Source organism: Trichechus manatus, unplaced genomic scaffold, assembly GCF_000243295.1.
Source record: "Trichechus manatus latirostris isolate Lorelei unplaced genomic scaffold, TriManLat1.0 scaffold00118, whole genome shotgun sequence".
Classification (NCBI taxonomy): Eukaryota; Metazoa; Chordata; class Mammalia; order Sirenia; family Trichechidae; genus Trichechus; species Trichechus manatus.
The window spans coordinates 7,787,469-7,801,799 of record NW_004444054.1 but is presented as its reverse complement, the minus strand read 5'-3'; the positions used below and the strand labels follow the sequence as shown (position 1 = coordinate 7,801,799).

Sequence of the window (14,331 nt, the reverse complement as noted above, 5' to 3'; positions counted from 1 at the left end):
AAACCTAAATGTTAAGATCTGTGTTAGAGGAGATAGAGGAGTAATTTTAATTTTTTTCTAATTTTGGGAAAATAAATTTACATTAACTTCAAAATGTAAAGGGGGAAAGTGTTCCAATAAAATTCTCTGAAACGAAGGAGTGATCAGTCACTAAGCCAAACAGAATTCCTTCTCTGTTGGCTCATAATATTTTCAGTTGAGAAAGTCATCAGACAGAAAAGGGGGAACCCTTTCTAGAAATGTGGTTTACTCCAGTTTTTGTTTCTTTGCTTGTTTCCAAAATTAACCAAACCTAATAGAAATTGATTTAATTTAATATATGGTCTTAAAGGATATGGCCTCATTTCTGCCAAATGGTTTACTTGTATGTGTATTTCGTGAATTTGTTCTGGGGAGGGAGACTTGGTTTTGAGTGGGTAGAAACATACTCACAAGCAAATCAAGATGTAGTTACCTACATGGGTGAACTAAAGACCACAGTTTTCTCTTGAAAAACCTCCCTTACCTATATAGACTTTTTTTTCGTTGTTGCTGTTGTCTGTTTGTCTCAAAGTCAGAAAGTACAACAAAGTCCAGCCCTAAGTGTGATATTAGACAACAAAGACAAAGTCAAGTGTTTCTATTTTCTTGTTCCCTTATCTGAAGTACTGTCGTTTTAAAATGTATGTGCTATGCCCTAAAGTAAAAGAGTTAACTGGTCTTTAGTAGCTGCCAATCATAACCTTAATAAGTTTATTCTCTCTCCTGAACTTAGGAAAAAAGCCCACTATGATTACCTGCTGGGCATTCAGTTGCTTTAATACCGGAAACAGAGATTCATCCGTCTTAGTTCTGCTCCAGCCAAAATACCGCTGACAAAATATGCAGGCAGTTAAGACTTATAAATGTTTTTAAAGATATTTAAAGAAGTGATAAATCAAAAAGTCAAAAAAAACCGACCCTTGAATCCCCACATCGTCAAAGATTTTCATGGTTATAAAGACTGAAGTGGGAAAAGAAAAGAATAACAAAACAAATTACACCAATATAACCATCTGGCACTGTGTTCTTTTCAATATCCTCTAAGGTAAAACACAGCCAACTATTATTTTAGGACATCAAAGACTCTGAATAGCAGTTAATTTCTTTGAGGATAAAAAAACAAAAAGACTGTAGTTTAATTAATTCTATTGCAAACTTTCCAGCATCTATTCAAATGACACACCAGAAAGAACACCAGTAATAAAAAGGACAAAATGAATCATCTTTTCTCCTTCAGACTAATATTTAAGTATGTGGTTGTATCTGTGAATGCTGAGCACTGCTTATTTCAAATAAATATCCTCTTTAAAATTAAGAAGAGGGAAAAAGAACTATAAGGAGATTCTTAGGTAAATGGAATATAAGAAAAAAACTGATTCAAGTTCATGTGTCATAAGTTTTATACCAAAACGCATATTTAGCTCAATATTCCATTACGTTTAAAGAAAGAAAAGGATATTCTCTAATTTTTGCAAGGTCAGGTTTCCCCCACAGAAACGATCCCCTTGAGTCATCCACGACGGGCTTGAGGTAAGCTTCTGCCACAGATGGGTTAGGGAAACCAGGCGTGAGTTGCAACTTCCGTAATTTTTTTTTCACTTTGGTGTCATAAGGATTAGGTCTTATCTTCTTATTATCCTGTGCTTCATGCCACCACTGTCTATAAGGTAAAAGGGAAATAATTATTTAGAAAGCAATGAAGACACTGTAGTAGATGCACTGTAGAAAAAAAGCTACACTTGAAGTCAAAAAAGAAAAAAAAAACCAAAGCAATTGTGTCAAGTAGATTTCAACTCGAATTCAAGTCCCAATTCCAAAACAAATTATATCATCTATAGAATAATATTATTACTTTTGATATTATTAACAACAATGTAAAATGATGGTAAACATGTACTAAATGTTTACTCTCTGCGTGGTACTGTGTTAGTTATTTTACACGCCCAATAATCATAAAGCAGAGTCCTATCGTTAACCTCACCTTCCTAAGATGAGGAAAGTGAACTCAAAAAGAAGTGCCTAACTTGTTCAGGGTTTCACAGCTAGAACTGGTACAGTCAGGACCTGGTCATCTTCCTCCAGAGCCCTCACTCACAGTAACATAAAAGTCACAACTTCTCAGACTCTTTCTCAATGGTAAAATAGAAGTAACAGATCTGCATTATCCAGCTTGAATTAAATAGTGAATCAATAATGGACCCAAGAATATTTAGTAAAATGCAAAAATGCCAAGAACATGTTAAATTTAAGAAGTGGAGGACAAAACTGCACAAAAAGTCTGATTCCAATTTTTGAAAAAAAATGCATATATGTGGAAAAAAGTAAACAGATATATTTACAGTAATAAAAACGACTATCATTTTATTGTGGGCTATGCAACGTTCTAAGCACTTTACCTGTTAACCTATTTAATTTTCATATCCCAAATATTTAAGTATTACTCAGTTTTCTCATTTTACAAATTTGAAAACAGATACTTATATAGCTATAAAAGATTAGAATGGAATATGTCTGTTGAAGTGGCTCTCTTTCTGAGAGGTGAGAACACAGCTGTTCATTTTCTTCTTTATATTTTATCTATTTTTTCAATTTTTTTTATTATGAGCATAAATTATTATGCTAGGTTAAAGACCCAACAGGCAGTAGTTTGAACACAACAAAGAGATACTACACGGTTTAAAATCAGGAAAAGTGTGCACTGGGGTTGTATCCTTTCACCATACTTATTCAGTCTGTATGCTGAGCAAATAATCAAAGAAGGTGAACTATATGAAGATGAATTTGGCATGAGGATTGGAGGAAGACTCATTAACAACCTGCAATACACAGATGACACAAACTTGCCTCCTTAAAGTGAAGAGGACTTGAAGTACTTACTGATGATGATCAAAGACCGCAGCCTTCAGTATGGTTTATACCTCAATATAAAGAAAACAAAAATCTTCACAACTGGACCAATAAGCAACACCATGATAAATGGAGAAAAGACTGACGTTGTCAAGGATTTTACTTGGCATAAATCAGCAAATCCACAATCAACACCCATGGAAGCAGCAGTCAGGAAATCAAACCACATTGCATTGGGCAAATCTGCTGTAAAAGACCTCTTTAAAGTGTTAAAAAGCAAAGATCTCACTTGGAGGACTAAGGTGCACCTGACCCAAGCCATGATGTTTTTAATCGCCTCATATGCGCAAGCTGGACAATGAATAAAGAAAACCCAAGAAGAACTGATGCCTTTGAATTATGGTGTTGGTGAAGAATATTGAACATACCATGGACTGCCAGAGGAACAAACAAATCTGTCTTGGAAGAAGTACAGTCAGAATGCTCCTTGGAAGCAAGGATGGTGAGACTTCATCTCACATATTTTGGACATGTTATCAGGAGGGACCAGTCCCTGGAGAAGGACACCATGCTTGGTAAAGTAGAGGGTCAACAAAAAAGAGGAAGGCCCTCAATGAGATGGACTGACACAAGCATAGCAACAATGGTGAGGATGATGTAGGACTGGGCCGTGGTCCGTTCTGTTGTACACAGGATTACTATGAGTCTGAACCTACTCGATGGCATCTAACAACAGGTTAAATATGGTCACACATTCTTCGATCTTCTCTCATCAGGAAGTGTGATCCATGTCCCTTCCCCTTGAATTTTGAGCATTCTTTCACTGCTTGACGAATATAATATACTTAAGAAGTGACACTGTGCAGTCCTTAAGAGACTGCATTTCTACTTTCTGTCTCTTGGAATATCTGCTCTTGGAACCAGTGGACATACTGTGAGGAAGCCCAAGTTCATGCAGGCCCAAATGGAGAAGATCAAAGACCCCTGGCCAACAGCTCCACCGGCGCTCCCAGAGGACAGCCAGCACCGACTTACCAGCCATGTCTGTGCCTGAGCCATCTCAGTGGCTCCTCCACCCAGATGAGCTGCCTCAAGTGACAACACATGGAACAGACACAAGTCATCTCTACTGAGGACTGATCAAACTTTGGGTTCATGGGCAAAATAAATGACTGCTGCTGTTTTAAGCCACTGAGGTTTAAGGTAGTTTGTACCACAGGAATGGATCATCAGAAAATCTTTTATAATTAGAAAAAGAATATAAAAGTTAAAAACACAACACAACCCTCATCAATCTACATTCAATGGAACCTAAAAAGCACCTGTATCGCAGGTTCTACTGCTCCACATATTTATTAACACTAGGAACTGATTGCTATTTGTGTCCCAGTCAGTGTTTGACCTCACTCATGCAGGAGTGCCATCTAGCATTAAAAAAGCATAACTGCAGTCTTCATCGTACAGTATCTTTTTTCATCCGTTTTACAGTATTGTTTTCAAGAGTTCACTGGGGGAATACTTATAATTCTCCCACACTCTCCTTTTGTCTTTTCTCTCTGAAACAGTAATCTGATTGCCAGCTAAGAGTATTAGCACAACACACTGTGAACCCAGCAAGCCTCCCTCTAGTAAGAAAACCAGGTACTTAACATAAAAATAAAAATGGCATTTGTCAATTAGCTTAGCTGTGGGGAAGACAGCAGAGAGTGGTGACAACTGTGATGTAATTGCAGGATGCATGTCCTGACTAAGGTGGTGGGGTGGGAGAGAGGAACTGCTGTTACTCCATACCAGCTATTTGGGGACATTTGGGAAGTTGGGCCCAGCATCGCCAGATCTCCTTCTCCCTCAAGAAAATCCAAAATTTCCTGTGAAATCTCCCCCAATTTGTTTGGAAGCTATTTCAAGATTAAAGCTCTATAGAAGAGTACAGCAAGTAGGCCGAACCAAACAAGCTGAGGCTGAATTCTGCCTGCAGACCCCAAGTACCTCTGCTTTAAAGGAGGAGTTACTAGCCAGAGTCTGGCTAGAGAAAGAGAAAGCAGAAAGGAAAGCAAGTCAACATTCTCAATGTTACTGCTCTGCTGCTCTTTTTGCTCTTTAACTCTGCGTCCTCCTAACCCACCAGCCAGGGCTGAGACTGCTCCTGAGCCAAGGAAGCTAGAAGACCAAGGGCAGAAACTGTGATGACTCGAAAAGTTTAGCTGCTTCTACAAAAATGTAAACAATTCAATAGGCAACAAATGAGCAAAAACTGTTGAACAAAGGAAAGGAAAATGACATAATGGCCATTCACTAAATCAGAAACACAAATTGTTGATATACATGAAAAAAATACTAACCTCACTACTAATTAGGAAATCAGATTAAAAAGTTAGATACCATTCTCACTTATCCTAAAACAATAATCAGGCAAAAACTCAAAGACATATACATAAGGACACTCAAATAAATATTTGTTTATACTTTTAAAAAATATAAATTTAAAAATAATTAATCATTACGCACCTCAAAAAAGACTATTGTGGAGCCATTAAAAACAATAATATAAATCTATACATTGCTGATAACATGCCTTTTTGTACCACTGAATGGGCTGCAGGCAACAGAAAAAGTATATGTAGCATGAACTCATTCTTGTTAAAAGTGCGTTTGTGCGCGGGTACAGGTAGTCCTTGACTTAAGATGGGATTTCGTTTTGATGACTCCTTCATAAGTTGGTTCTGATTTAAGTCAAATACCTCTCTTTTTTTAAGTTTTCATTATTATTGCCTTTTATTATTTGTATCTTTATAAATATGATCTTTATTTGTCTTTGGGGGTAAGCATGAGAATAACATCAGCAAATTACACACTGCAACAGTGTATGTAGTACATATTACTAATGATCATAAGATGTACAAAAAAAGAAAACAAACCAGCTCTAAGTGCAGTTCATTGTGCGTCGAATACAGTCATGTGCAGCATAATGTACTAGGCCTATGTCCTACGGCATATACATCCATAGTTCCACAAGGATTTTTTTCGTGTTTTTTTTAAAAGGGAAAGCAGCTCTCCTTTTTTTATTATTTCCCCATAATAGTTTTAAATACTCCAAGTCCCCAGAGTAAACAAGCAGCGGGGCTCTGGGGCAGCGCCTCCTCCTGGCTTCATCTACCCACCCAGCAGTGCCTCCTCCTGGCTTCATCCGCCCACCCAGCAGCCACAGCCGTTCGTTCCCAGCGCAGGACAGCACCTGCCAGAGTTCCTCTGCTCCTGCCGTGGGCGCTGGCCAGGCCAGGGCTATCCCGGGCTCCCAGCTCTCGGTGTAGCAGCGCCTACACATGATCAGGAAGCAGCCACACGAACAGGGCCGCAGCAGCCAGGGCCGCCACTGCTAGCCACAGCCTGGCACCCACACACCTGCTCCCCATGTGGTTACTGCGGCCACCTCTCTGCACCTCCTGTGCACCCCCAAGCCTGCAGCGGGAAGTGAGTAAAATCCCAATCTGGCCACCGGCGCAGACTTGCCCAGCCTGAAGCCAAACATTCAGCAGGGCCGCCTCCTGTACCCAGTGAATACAGCTCTCAGGCTTTGTCTGGAAGGCTCCCATAAGGTTTAATATAATAGGCTTTACAGAGGTTGGTTCATAACTACAGATTGTAGGGGGACTGTCTGTATATAATATGGTGTTCGCAAAATGTCCAAACTGTGTAATGTCCTATTTCACAGAACGTATCATGGACGCTAAGTGACACATGACTGTATGTCATACGTTGGGGACTACCTGACTATATACATGCGTATGTATATGTACACACACATATGTGCCTAACACAAAGAAACTACTCAATAAATAACTAAATGAATAAAATGGCAACTTCTCTACTCCTATGACATCCCACAGGACTGGGCTTTGTACCTTTGAACTAGGATAAGGCCATCACCACTAAAAATACTGACTCTGATTTCATTAAACTCTAGAAAAGAGAGAACAAATTTTTGAAACCCCAACTAATACTTCTTCCTGTTTTCTCCATGAATAATGATTTGTGGCAGCACCTTATGTAAATAATAGTTCAATTTGTTAATTTCAGTATTTACGTAAACTTCTGAATTAAAAATTAAAAAGCATTTACGAGAATTTCAGAAGCGGTTCCAGGCCATGTCCAGGGAATTCATTGAGAATTTCCATGGCTGTTACACAACCTACAGTTGGTATTCCTTCTGTATAATCACTTCCAAGCAAATAGGCCAAATTTATTAATTTGTTCCGATCCAATCCTATAAAAGCAAAAAGAAAGTTATGTATATATCCCCATCCAACAATATTTCTTTTTTACTATTTGAAAGTAGATTCTTTAAGTTCTGTTAAGGTTTTTTTTACAAGTTTCATCCAGTTCTAAAGCTTTAAATATACACTATCCCCAAATTTAGATACCTGGTCTGGATCTCACTTCTGAACTACAATCACACATACCCAACTATCAACTTAACATCTCCAATCCAATGTGCAAAACCAAAAAACCAAACCTGTTGCTGTCGAGTCAATCTCGACTCATAGTGACCCTACAGGACACAGCAGAACTGCCCCATAGGGTTTCCAAGGAGCAGCTGGTGGATTTGAACTGTCAACCTTTTGGTTAGCAGCCTAATGCTTAACCACTATGCTGGATGTACAACAAGCATCTCAAATTCAACATGTCCAAACCTGAACTCATTTCTCCAATACCCTACCCTGCTCCTTCCAGTCTCCCTTGTCTTATCAAATGGCAAGTCCATTCCACCAATTGTTCAGACTCGGCGTCATCTTTGACTTTTCTCCTTCTCTCGCATCATACGCCAAATCCACCTGCAAATCCTTACTACAGCACACCAGACCCTACTTGATTTTGGCCTCCTCCTCCTGACCTCAACTTCTGCCTCCTCCTCATTCATTGCTTCCTTCACACTGCCCTCCTTGCTCTCCTGAACACCCCAGACTTCTGCCTCAGGCCTTTGCATCCACTAGCCCCTTTGTCTGACACTCTCTTTGCCAAGATACTTGCTTCCTATTTTCTTCAGGTCCCTGTCCAAAATTTGCCTATTAGAAAAGCCTTTCCACACCAGCACTCGGTCGAAAAGCAGCACCCCACTCCCTGTCACTCTCTCTTTCCCATTTACTGCTTTATGTTTCCAGATGGTACATACTACCAAATGTCATATCATTTATACAGTATATATAGTACGTATATATATTACTTATGTATTTAACATCTGTTTCACCTACTAGACTTACTGTCTGCTGTATCCCCATTGCCAGGAACAGCAACTAGTACATAAGAGTCACTCAATGTCTGTTTGCTGAATGAATCAAAGAACAAATGATCAATGACAGAAATACTAATACAGAACCATGAGGCTCATGATTCTAGCAAGAGTGACTCCCACCTCTTTCCTCTCTGTACCATCTTTTCTTCACGCTGGAGATCTCAGGGTAATCAGTCACTGCCCAACCAGTCAGGTGGTTAAACTGCAGAAATACCTGAACAAACTTGGATTTTAACTTCTTAATTCTAAGTTTAAAAATCCTGTTACTCTATACAGGCAAAATACCATTTATATAAAAATTCATACAGACCTACCATTTCCATTAATTCATCATATTAGTTCCTTGGAAAGAAAGAATTATAAGTTTGAAACGTAAATTTCAGAAAATGATCATACTCTGAAGTCTTACCTAACTGGTTATGGAAGTCCACGTATTGGTAATATTCTACAAACTTGTTTTTATTAAAGAAGTTTTTATAGACGTGCCGTGCTCCAAACAGCCAGATATCACTATCATCAGTGATTGTTCCGGAAGTCTGATCAGTCAGGTCCAGGATGGCACATTGTGCCTCTGCTTCCATAGGCGCCTCGATATAGGGAATGCCAAACAGGCGAAGAAGTTCCTGAAGAGTTACAGAGACACGGTGACGCCTACGGAAATGCTTTAACCAGTCTTGGTTCAGAAGTGGGAGCAGTGCTTTATTCAACGCATTCCCCGGGGGGATCTGATTAAGTCAAGATCTCAACAGGCATGGCTTACGGAAGCCCGAGGTTAAGTCAACCCACCTGGCTTTCCAGGAACATCTGGCCTGTTACAGTAGCAGCAGCCCGTTCTTGCTGCTGTTTTTGAGCTTTCAGTGAATTCTGCTGTTCTAAAAGGCTGCTCTCCAGAGTCTCCAGCTCTTCCTATATAATAATTACATTTGTAGATAATCATATTAATAATCCAGTTAAGTTCATTTGTTACAAAAAGCCTGTATGCAGTCTGACCAAAATTACCAATAAGCTTTTTCTCCTTATGAAATACTCCATTTGGATTTCTGAGCAAGATATCTTTAGAGTTCCCTCACTAAATCACATGGAAAGCAAAGTCTATCCCAGACAATTACCTACATAAAAAAGGAGCCATCAGCAAGAACAAGAAGATGCATGCAAATAACTAACAAATATTCATCCAGTGACTCCTTAAAACTCAAAAGGGCTTATCTTCCTTAGCAGTAAGTTAAAACGCGATGTTATGTTATTACCAAATTAATATCTTGCCATTCACTGAGCGAATCATCTGCATCTTTTTCAGCTTCTCCACGTGGCTCAGTCCCTAAGCCCTCGCTTTCAGAGCTGTCTCTCAGGAGGCTCTCCGCATCCCCAGGGGGTCCTTCCATCTCAGTCTCTACCAGGCCTTCCTCAGCAACTGACTGGTCACCTCGTTCAGAGGAAGGTTTCCAACTTTCCAGGGATTCAGCTTGGCTTTCATCATTACTAATTACACTGTCCACTTCAATGAAACTTCCTGTACCAAGACAACAAAGTCACTTGGCAACTGAGACATTAAAATTATCCTAAAGAAAATGTTTTACTCTAAAAGGAAAACATTTGAATAGATAACATTTAATGATAACTTACAACTATTAAATAAATTTAATTTTAAAATGCCTGTCACTTCAAAACAAGCCTTTTCAATTAGATAAACTGGCATTATCTTTGAAATTAGGAATAAAGCTTTCAAAGATTTATATATTACCTTCATATGAACATGATCTAAATGAACTAATAGTGTTTAAACAATTCAAAAAGGAGAACTATCAGAGCATGTAAACAATTATGGAGGTTGTTAAAATGTTTTTATGCTGTTCCACTATTAACACAGCAAAGAACAAAGCTGTGACTCAGTGGAAAGAATACTACATGAATACTTCCTCCCCTGCTTTCCTTCTCTCCTCTTTTCTTGTCTGGGTCTGAGGAAGAATTCATGACTGAGGAGATGGTTAGGGCTACCAGGGACTGGGGCTAGGGCCGAGGAGGCATACCGGGCCAAGGAGGAGGCCAGTGGGACTGAGGGACTGGTTACATATAGGGAAGGAATAAGCAAATAAGTAAATTTATTGACGATAATGGGAGCAAGGTTTCTCACTGCTAGAAACAGAAATTATACAGAAAGGAGGAGGCTGGAATGAAATCTGTGATGTTAGATTGGAGCTGGAGGTATCAGTGTGAACTCAGGAATTTTAATAGGTAGATAGACAGAAATAAATGTAAATGTGTGTGTGTGTGTATAAATATGTATTTTCTGGTCCTGTCACTGACAGGGCCTGAAGCAATAAAACCCCAGTAACAATAAACACAGCCACCACCTAGATGTTGCTTTCTAAATACCGTGCTTCATGAAAAGGAACCAGGGCTCCCTGGTGAAATGGCTGGCTATAGGGCCAGGGCAGGAAAAATGTAAGATAAGCCTGAAGATCTTGGTCAGAAAGCAAGAAAATGATCTACGTGAGATCAAACTGACAAGAGCAACTCAAAAGATTACATGAGGAGCTTAGGGGGCAGTGAGTTTATGTTAACGGTGGTAGAATAATTTGGAAAAGGATAGCGAGAAAGGTTGCACAACTTGCAAAACATAATTAATGTCACTGAATTCTACATGTAGGAATTACTGAAATGGTGTATCTCTTGCTGTGCATATTTTCAAAAAAAAATTTTTTGAATAATAATGAGGAATTGTCAAAAGTCACAAAAGCCAGCATTAAGGGGCCCCACTAGCCAAAGTTGGAACAACTTGAACAACAAAATAAAAATTATGATAGCATCAGATTATAACTCACTAAATAAAACAGGAATCCATGTGTCCAAAGTGACATAAAAGATAATAAATGGGGAGAAGGGTAGATCTGCATTACAGTAGGATGCTACCTTAATTAATATATAAGGAATGATGGGATTAGAAAACCACCATTTGGCAACCATTATCACAGTAACTTATTCAGGCAAAAATCACCAATGGATGTTAGAACAAGTGGGTGGAAGCCAGTTCAGGAACAGCATATTTACATAGCCCTAAAAATATCTTTCCACAAAATACTTATTAATTACAAAGGCAAGATACAGTAAAACCTGCAAAAGCTGGAACCTGTGTACAGCGGAAATGTGTCAGAGAAGGAAAACTCGACTATTTTCCACTAATAGAGAGCGACAGAAAAATGGTAAGACTGCACCCTGTTAAAGACAGAAAACTTGTGAGAACTGAAAAAACCAGGCAGTCCTGTGGCGTTCCAGCTCTCAAGGGTTTCACTGTAATAACTGTAGAGTGGAGACACCTGGCATACATCAGGAAAAAAACTAAGGCACGTGTGCATGTGGGTGTGCTACAGTGTGTACATAGTGCATGTATTGTGTGTTTGTGTGTGTGTGTATGTATGTACGTACGCATATATATGAAGAGAGAGAATGATGATAAAGCAAATGTGCCAAAACGCTAGAAACTGAGGTACTGGGTAAAGGAGCAAGAGTTTTCTCTAATATTCTTTCAACTTTTCTTAAGTTCACAGTTATTTAAATATAAAAAGTTAAAAAATAAACTGAAGAGAAACTTACCTTTACCTTCTCCAAGGAGGGCATTCTCTCCCTTTACAAACACCAATAAAACGAACAGCAAAACAGGGAAGTGCGAGATTACACTGACTAGTTGTTTGTCCTCGAGAAGGTCATTTAACCTTCTGATGCATTATCAGTAAAAAGTAGAAACAGGACTAGACTGTAAGATGTGTCAGGTTCCACAGATGTGAAAATCTACCATCCCTATCTTATGAGTTGGAATCAACTCGACGACAACAGGTTTGATCCCTCAGAGTATAAGCACCTACCATCAGATTCACCGTCTTCTGAGTCAGTTTCCCTCAGTTCCAGGGACTTGGGAACGGAAATCACATCCCGACTTGCAGATTCAGTTACCTCACTTTCCTGGATGGTTTTCAGCAAATTCTCATGCTGTTTATCACTAAATAACACCACACTTTCTAAGTTATTTAATGTCTCTGAAGGGACAACCGCTGTGCCACCCGTTCCTTGCAGACAGACAGTGCCGCTGATTTCACAAGCACGATTCTCTCCACCTTCCATTTCATCATCACTTGAAAGAACAGAGGAATCGCGTTTACTCTCAGATGTGCCGAGATCGTTTTGGAGCTCAAGACCTTCAGGGTATGTTTCATCCTGCGATACAACAACTGTGCTTGTTGAGGATGCTGGTATCCGTGCTTTTCTATTCTGGAGCCCAGGTGCATCACTGCTCATAAGCACTGTACTCTGTAGAGGAATGGGACTTTTTCCATCCTTTTCCATAGAATCATCACTGGTCTGAAGGCCTTCGCTCACTGGGTGAATAAATGAAATTTGTTCTTTTTGAACACTAGGTTCACTGCCTTGACAAAAGATAGCGCTTGATAAACCAGCTGAGTCGGTCAGCTCTTTTTCACTATTAGTGCTGGTTGCACTCTCCTCTACAAAGTTCACACCGGCTGAATGAGGTACAGCTGTAAACAGCCTTCCTTTTCCATCATCTCTATGTCCTTCATCACTTTCCTCATCAGGATTGTTTGTAGGCAGTTTTTTCACTCCCAGCCCTCCTGTCTGCACATCATTCCCAGCATGCCCTTTCACTTCTTCTTCGTCATCAAGAGCTTTCTGAAGAGCTAAGAGAGTCCTTGGTGATACAGAGCCATCATCTACAGCAGCGGATGCATTCTTCTCGTTGTACGGCCTTTTCCTCCCGCTCTCCACCTCCTCTTCCGGGTTATTCCCCAGCATGGCTGCTTGCATAGCTAATAGAGTTCTCGGAGAAGGAGGGCTAGCATCAGTCTCTTTCTCTGGCTTCAGTTTTTCACACGGAGGTGACTTCACGTCAAAAGACATGCTGTGCATTCTACTGGAGGAAGGAAGAGACTCTGAATCTCCTTCTGCAGTTTTCTTAGCTTGAATACCTTAAGAAAATGAAAACGTTTCTAATTATGTAGTTTTACAGCGTGACAATATGCTTCTAGCAAGGTAAATGAGAATACTGGTTCTCATAAACAAAATGATAAATTTTCATTTTCTTCGCAACAAAAAGTTAATTCTTTAGTTAATTTAAAAGTAGGCTGGCATGTTAGTAGTTAATCCATTAATAGCTCTATAAAATTATTATTATGTAAGTAGGACTTAACATTATCAGGGTGGTAATTTATAGAATTCAGAGACATGACCCAGTTTTGGTTTTTAACTGTCAAACAAGTGATGGTGCGTGCTACCTTACCTTTTATCAAGATGTAATGTGAAGTGTCTTCAGAGACCACTCTCCTGGACTCCACCTCCTTCAAAAAGCCCCCTTCGTCTTCATATTGCCTTTGGATTTGCCCTGAGTGTTGCTGATTCATTTCCTTTTGTATGTTCTCTATGTGCTGATTTAAGTAGTTTTTTTTAAGCAAGCCTTTGAGTTGATACTGTGAGAAGTCATCGGACTCCTAAAGGCAAAATAAATTTAAAAAATGATTCTTAAAAAATTTAAATACAGGTAATATTACCGTTTTTCCATTCCCTTCCCCAACAGGGAACGAAGAACAACTGATTTTTTTTCCATCGGTATTATTTTCCTATTATCAAAGTAAAATGTGAATAGTAGAAAATCTGTAACTGACCTTTTAAAGGATAATCTTTAAAACCAAAATAATTGGGGAAGAGGAATGATGCTACAGACGCCATGTATGATCTGATCATTTATTCAAAAACATTCACTGAGCATCTAATGCCTGCCAGTTACTGTGACACTCTGATTATGGTTTAACAGAAAATATTCTAGAATGCAAATAAAGAAGCAAAGGAAGTACCTGGCACAGTCCTCGGCACATAAAAGATGCACAGTGAATTACAGCGATTGTAATTATTAACACTAACAGTCAACATTTATAAAGCGTTTCGTGTGTGCAGTGCGCTCTTCTAAGTGCACTTACATGTACTATCACATTCCATTCTCACAACCACACTAGGGGACAGATACCCTTATCCCCATCCCACAAATAAAGAAACTGAAACTTAAAAAGGTTAAATAACCCAATTAAAAAACGGGCAAAGGATATGAACAGGCACTTCACCAAAGAAGACATTCGGGCAGCTAACAGATACATGAGGAAATGCTCATGATC

General features: G+C 39.2%; 1 protein-coding gene across 1 annotated transcript in view; it reads right to left on the bottom strand.

Annotated features, from left to right (window-relative positions):
* The window catches only part of ERCC5 (ERCC excision repair 5, endonuclease), a 47,324-nt gene that overhangs the window by 6,736 nt on the left and 26,257 nt on the right, over nt 1-14,331 (bottom strand). The window contains exons 6-13 of the mRNA XM_023738548.1: nt 13,446-13,653; nt 12,019-13,134; nt 9,406-9,668; nt 8,945-9,064; nt 8,568-8,781; nt 6,988-7,132; nt 1,481-1,681; nt 777-861 (exon numbers count right to left, since the gene is read on the bottom strand). Coding sequence (XP_023594316.1) covers nt 777-861; nt 1,481-1,681; nt 6,988-7,132; nt 8,568-8,781; nt 8,945-9,064; nt 9,406-9,668; nt 12,019-13,134; nt 13,446-13,653 — 2,352 coding nt within the window. The remainder of the gene's footprint in view (nt 1-776; nt 862-1,480; nt 1,682-6,987; nt 7,133-8,567; nt 8,782-8,944; nt 9,065-9,405; nt 9,669-12,018; nt 13,135-13,445; nt 13,654-14,331) is intronic.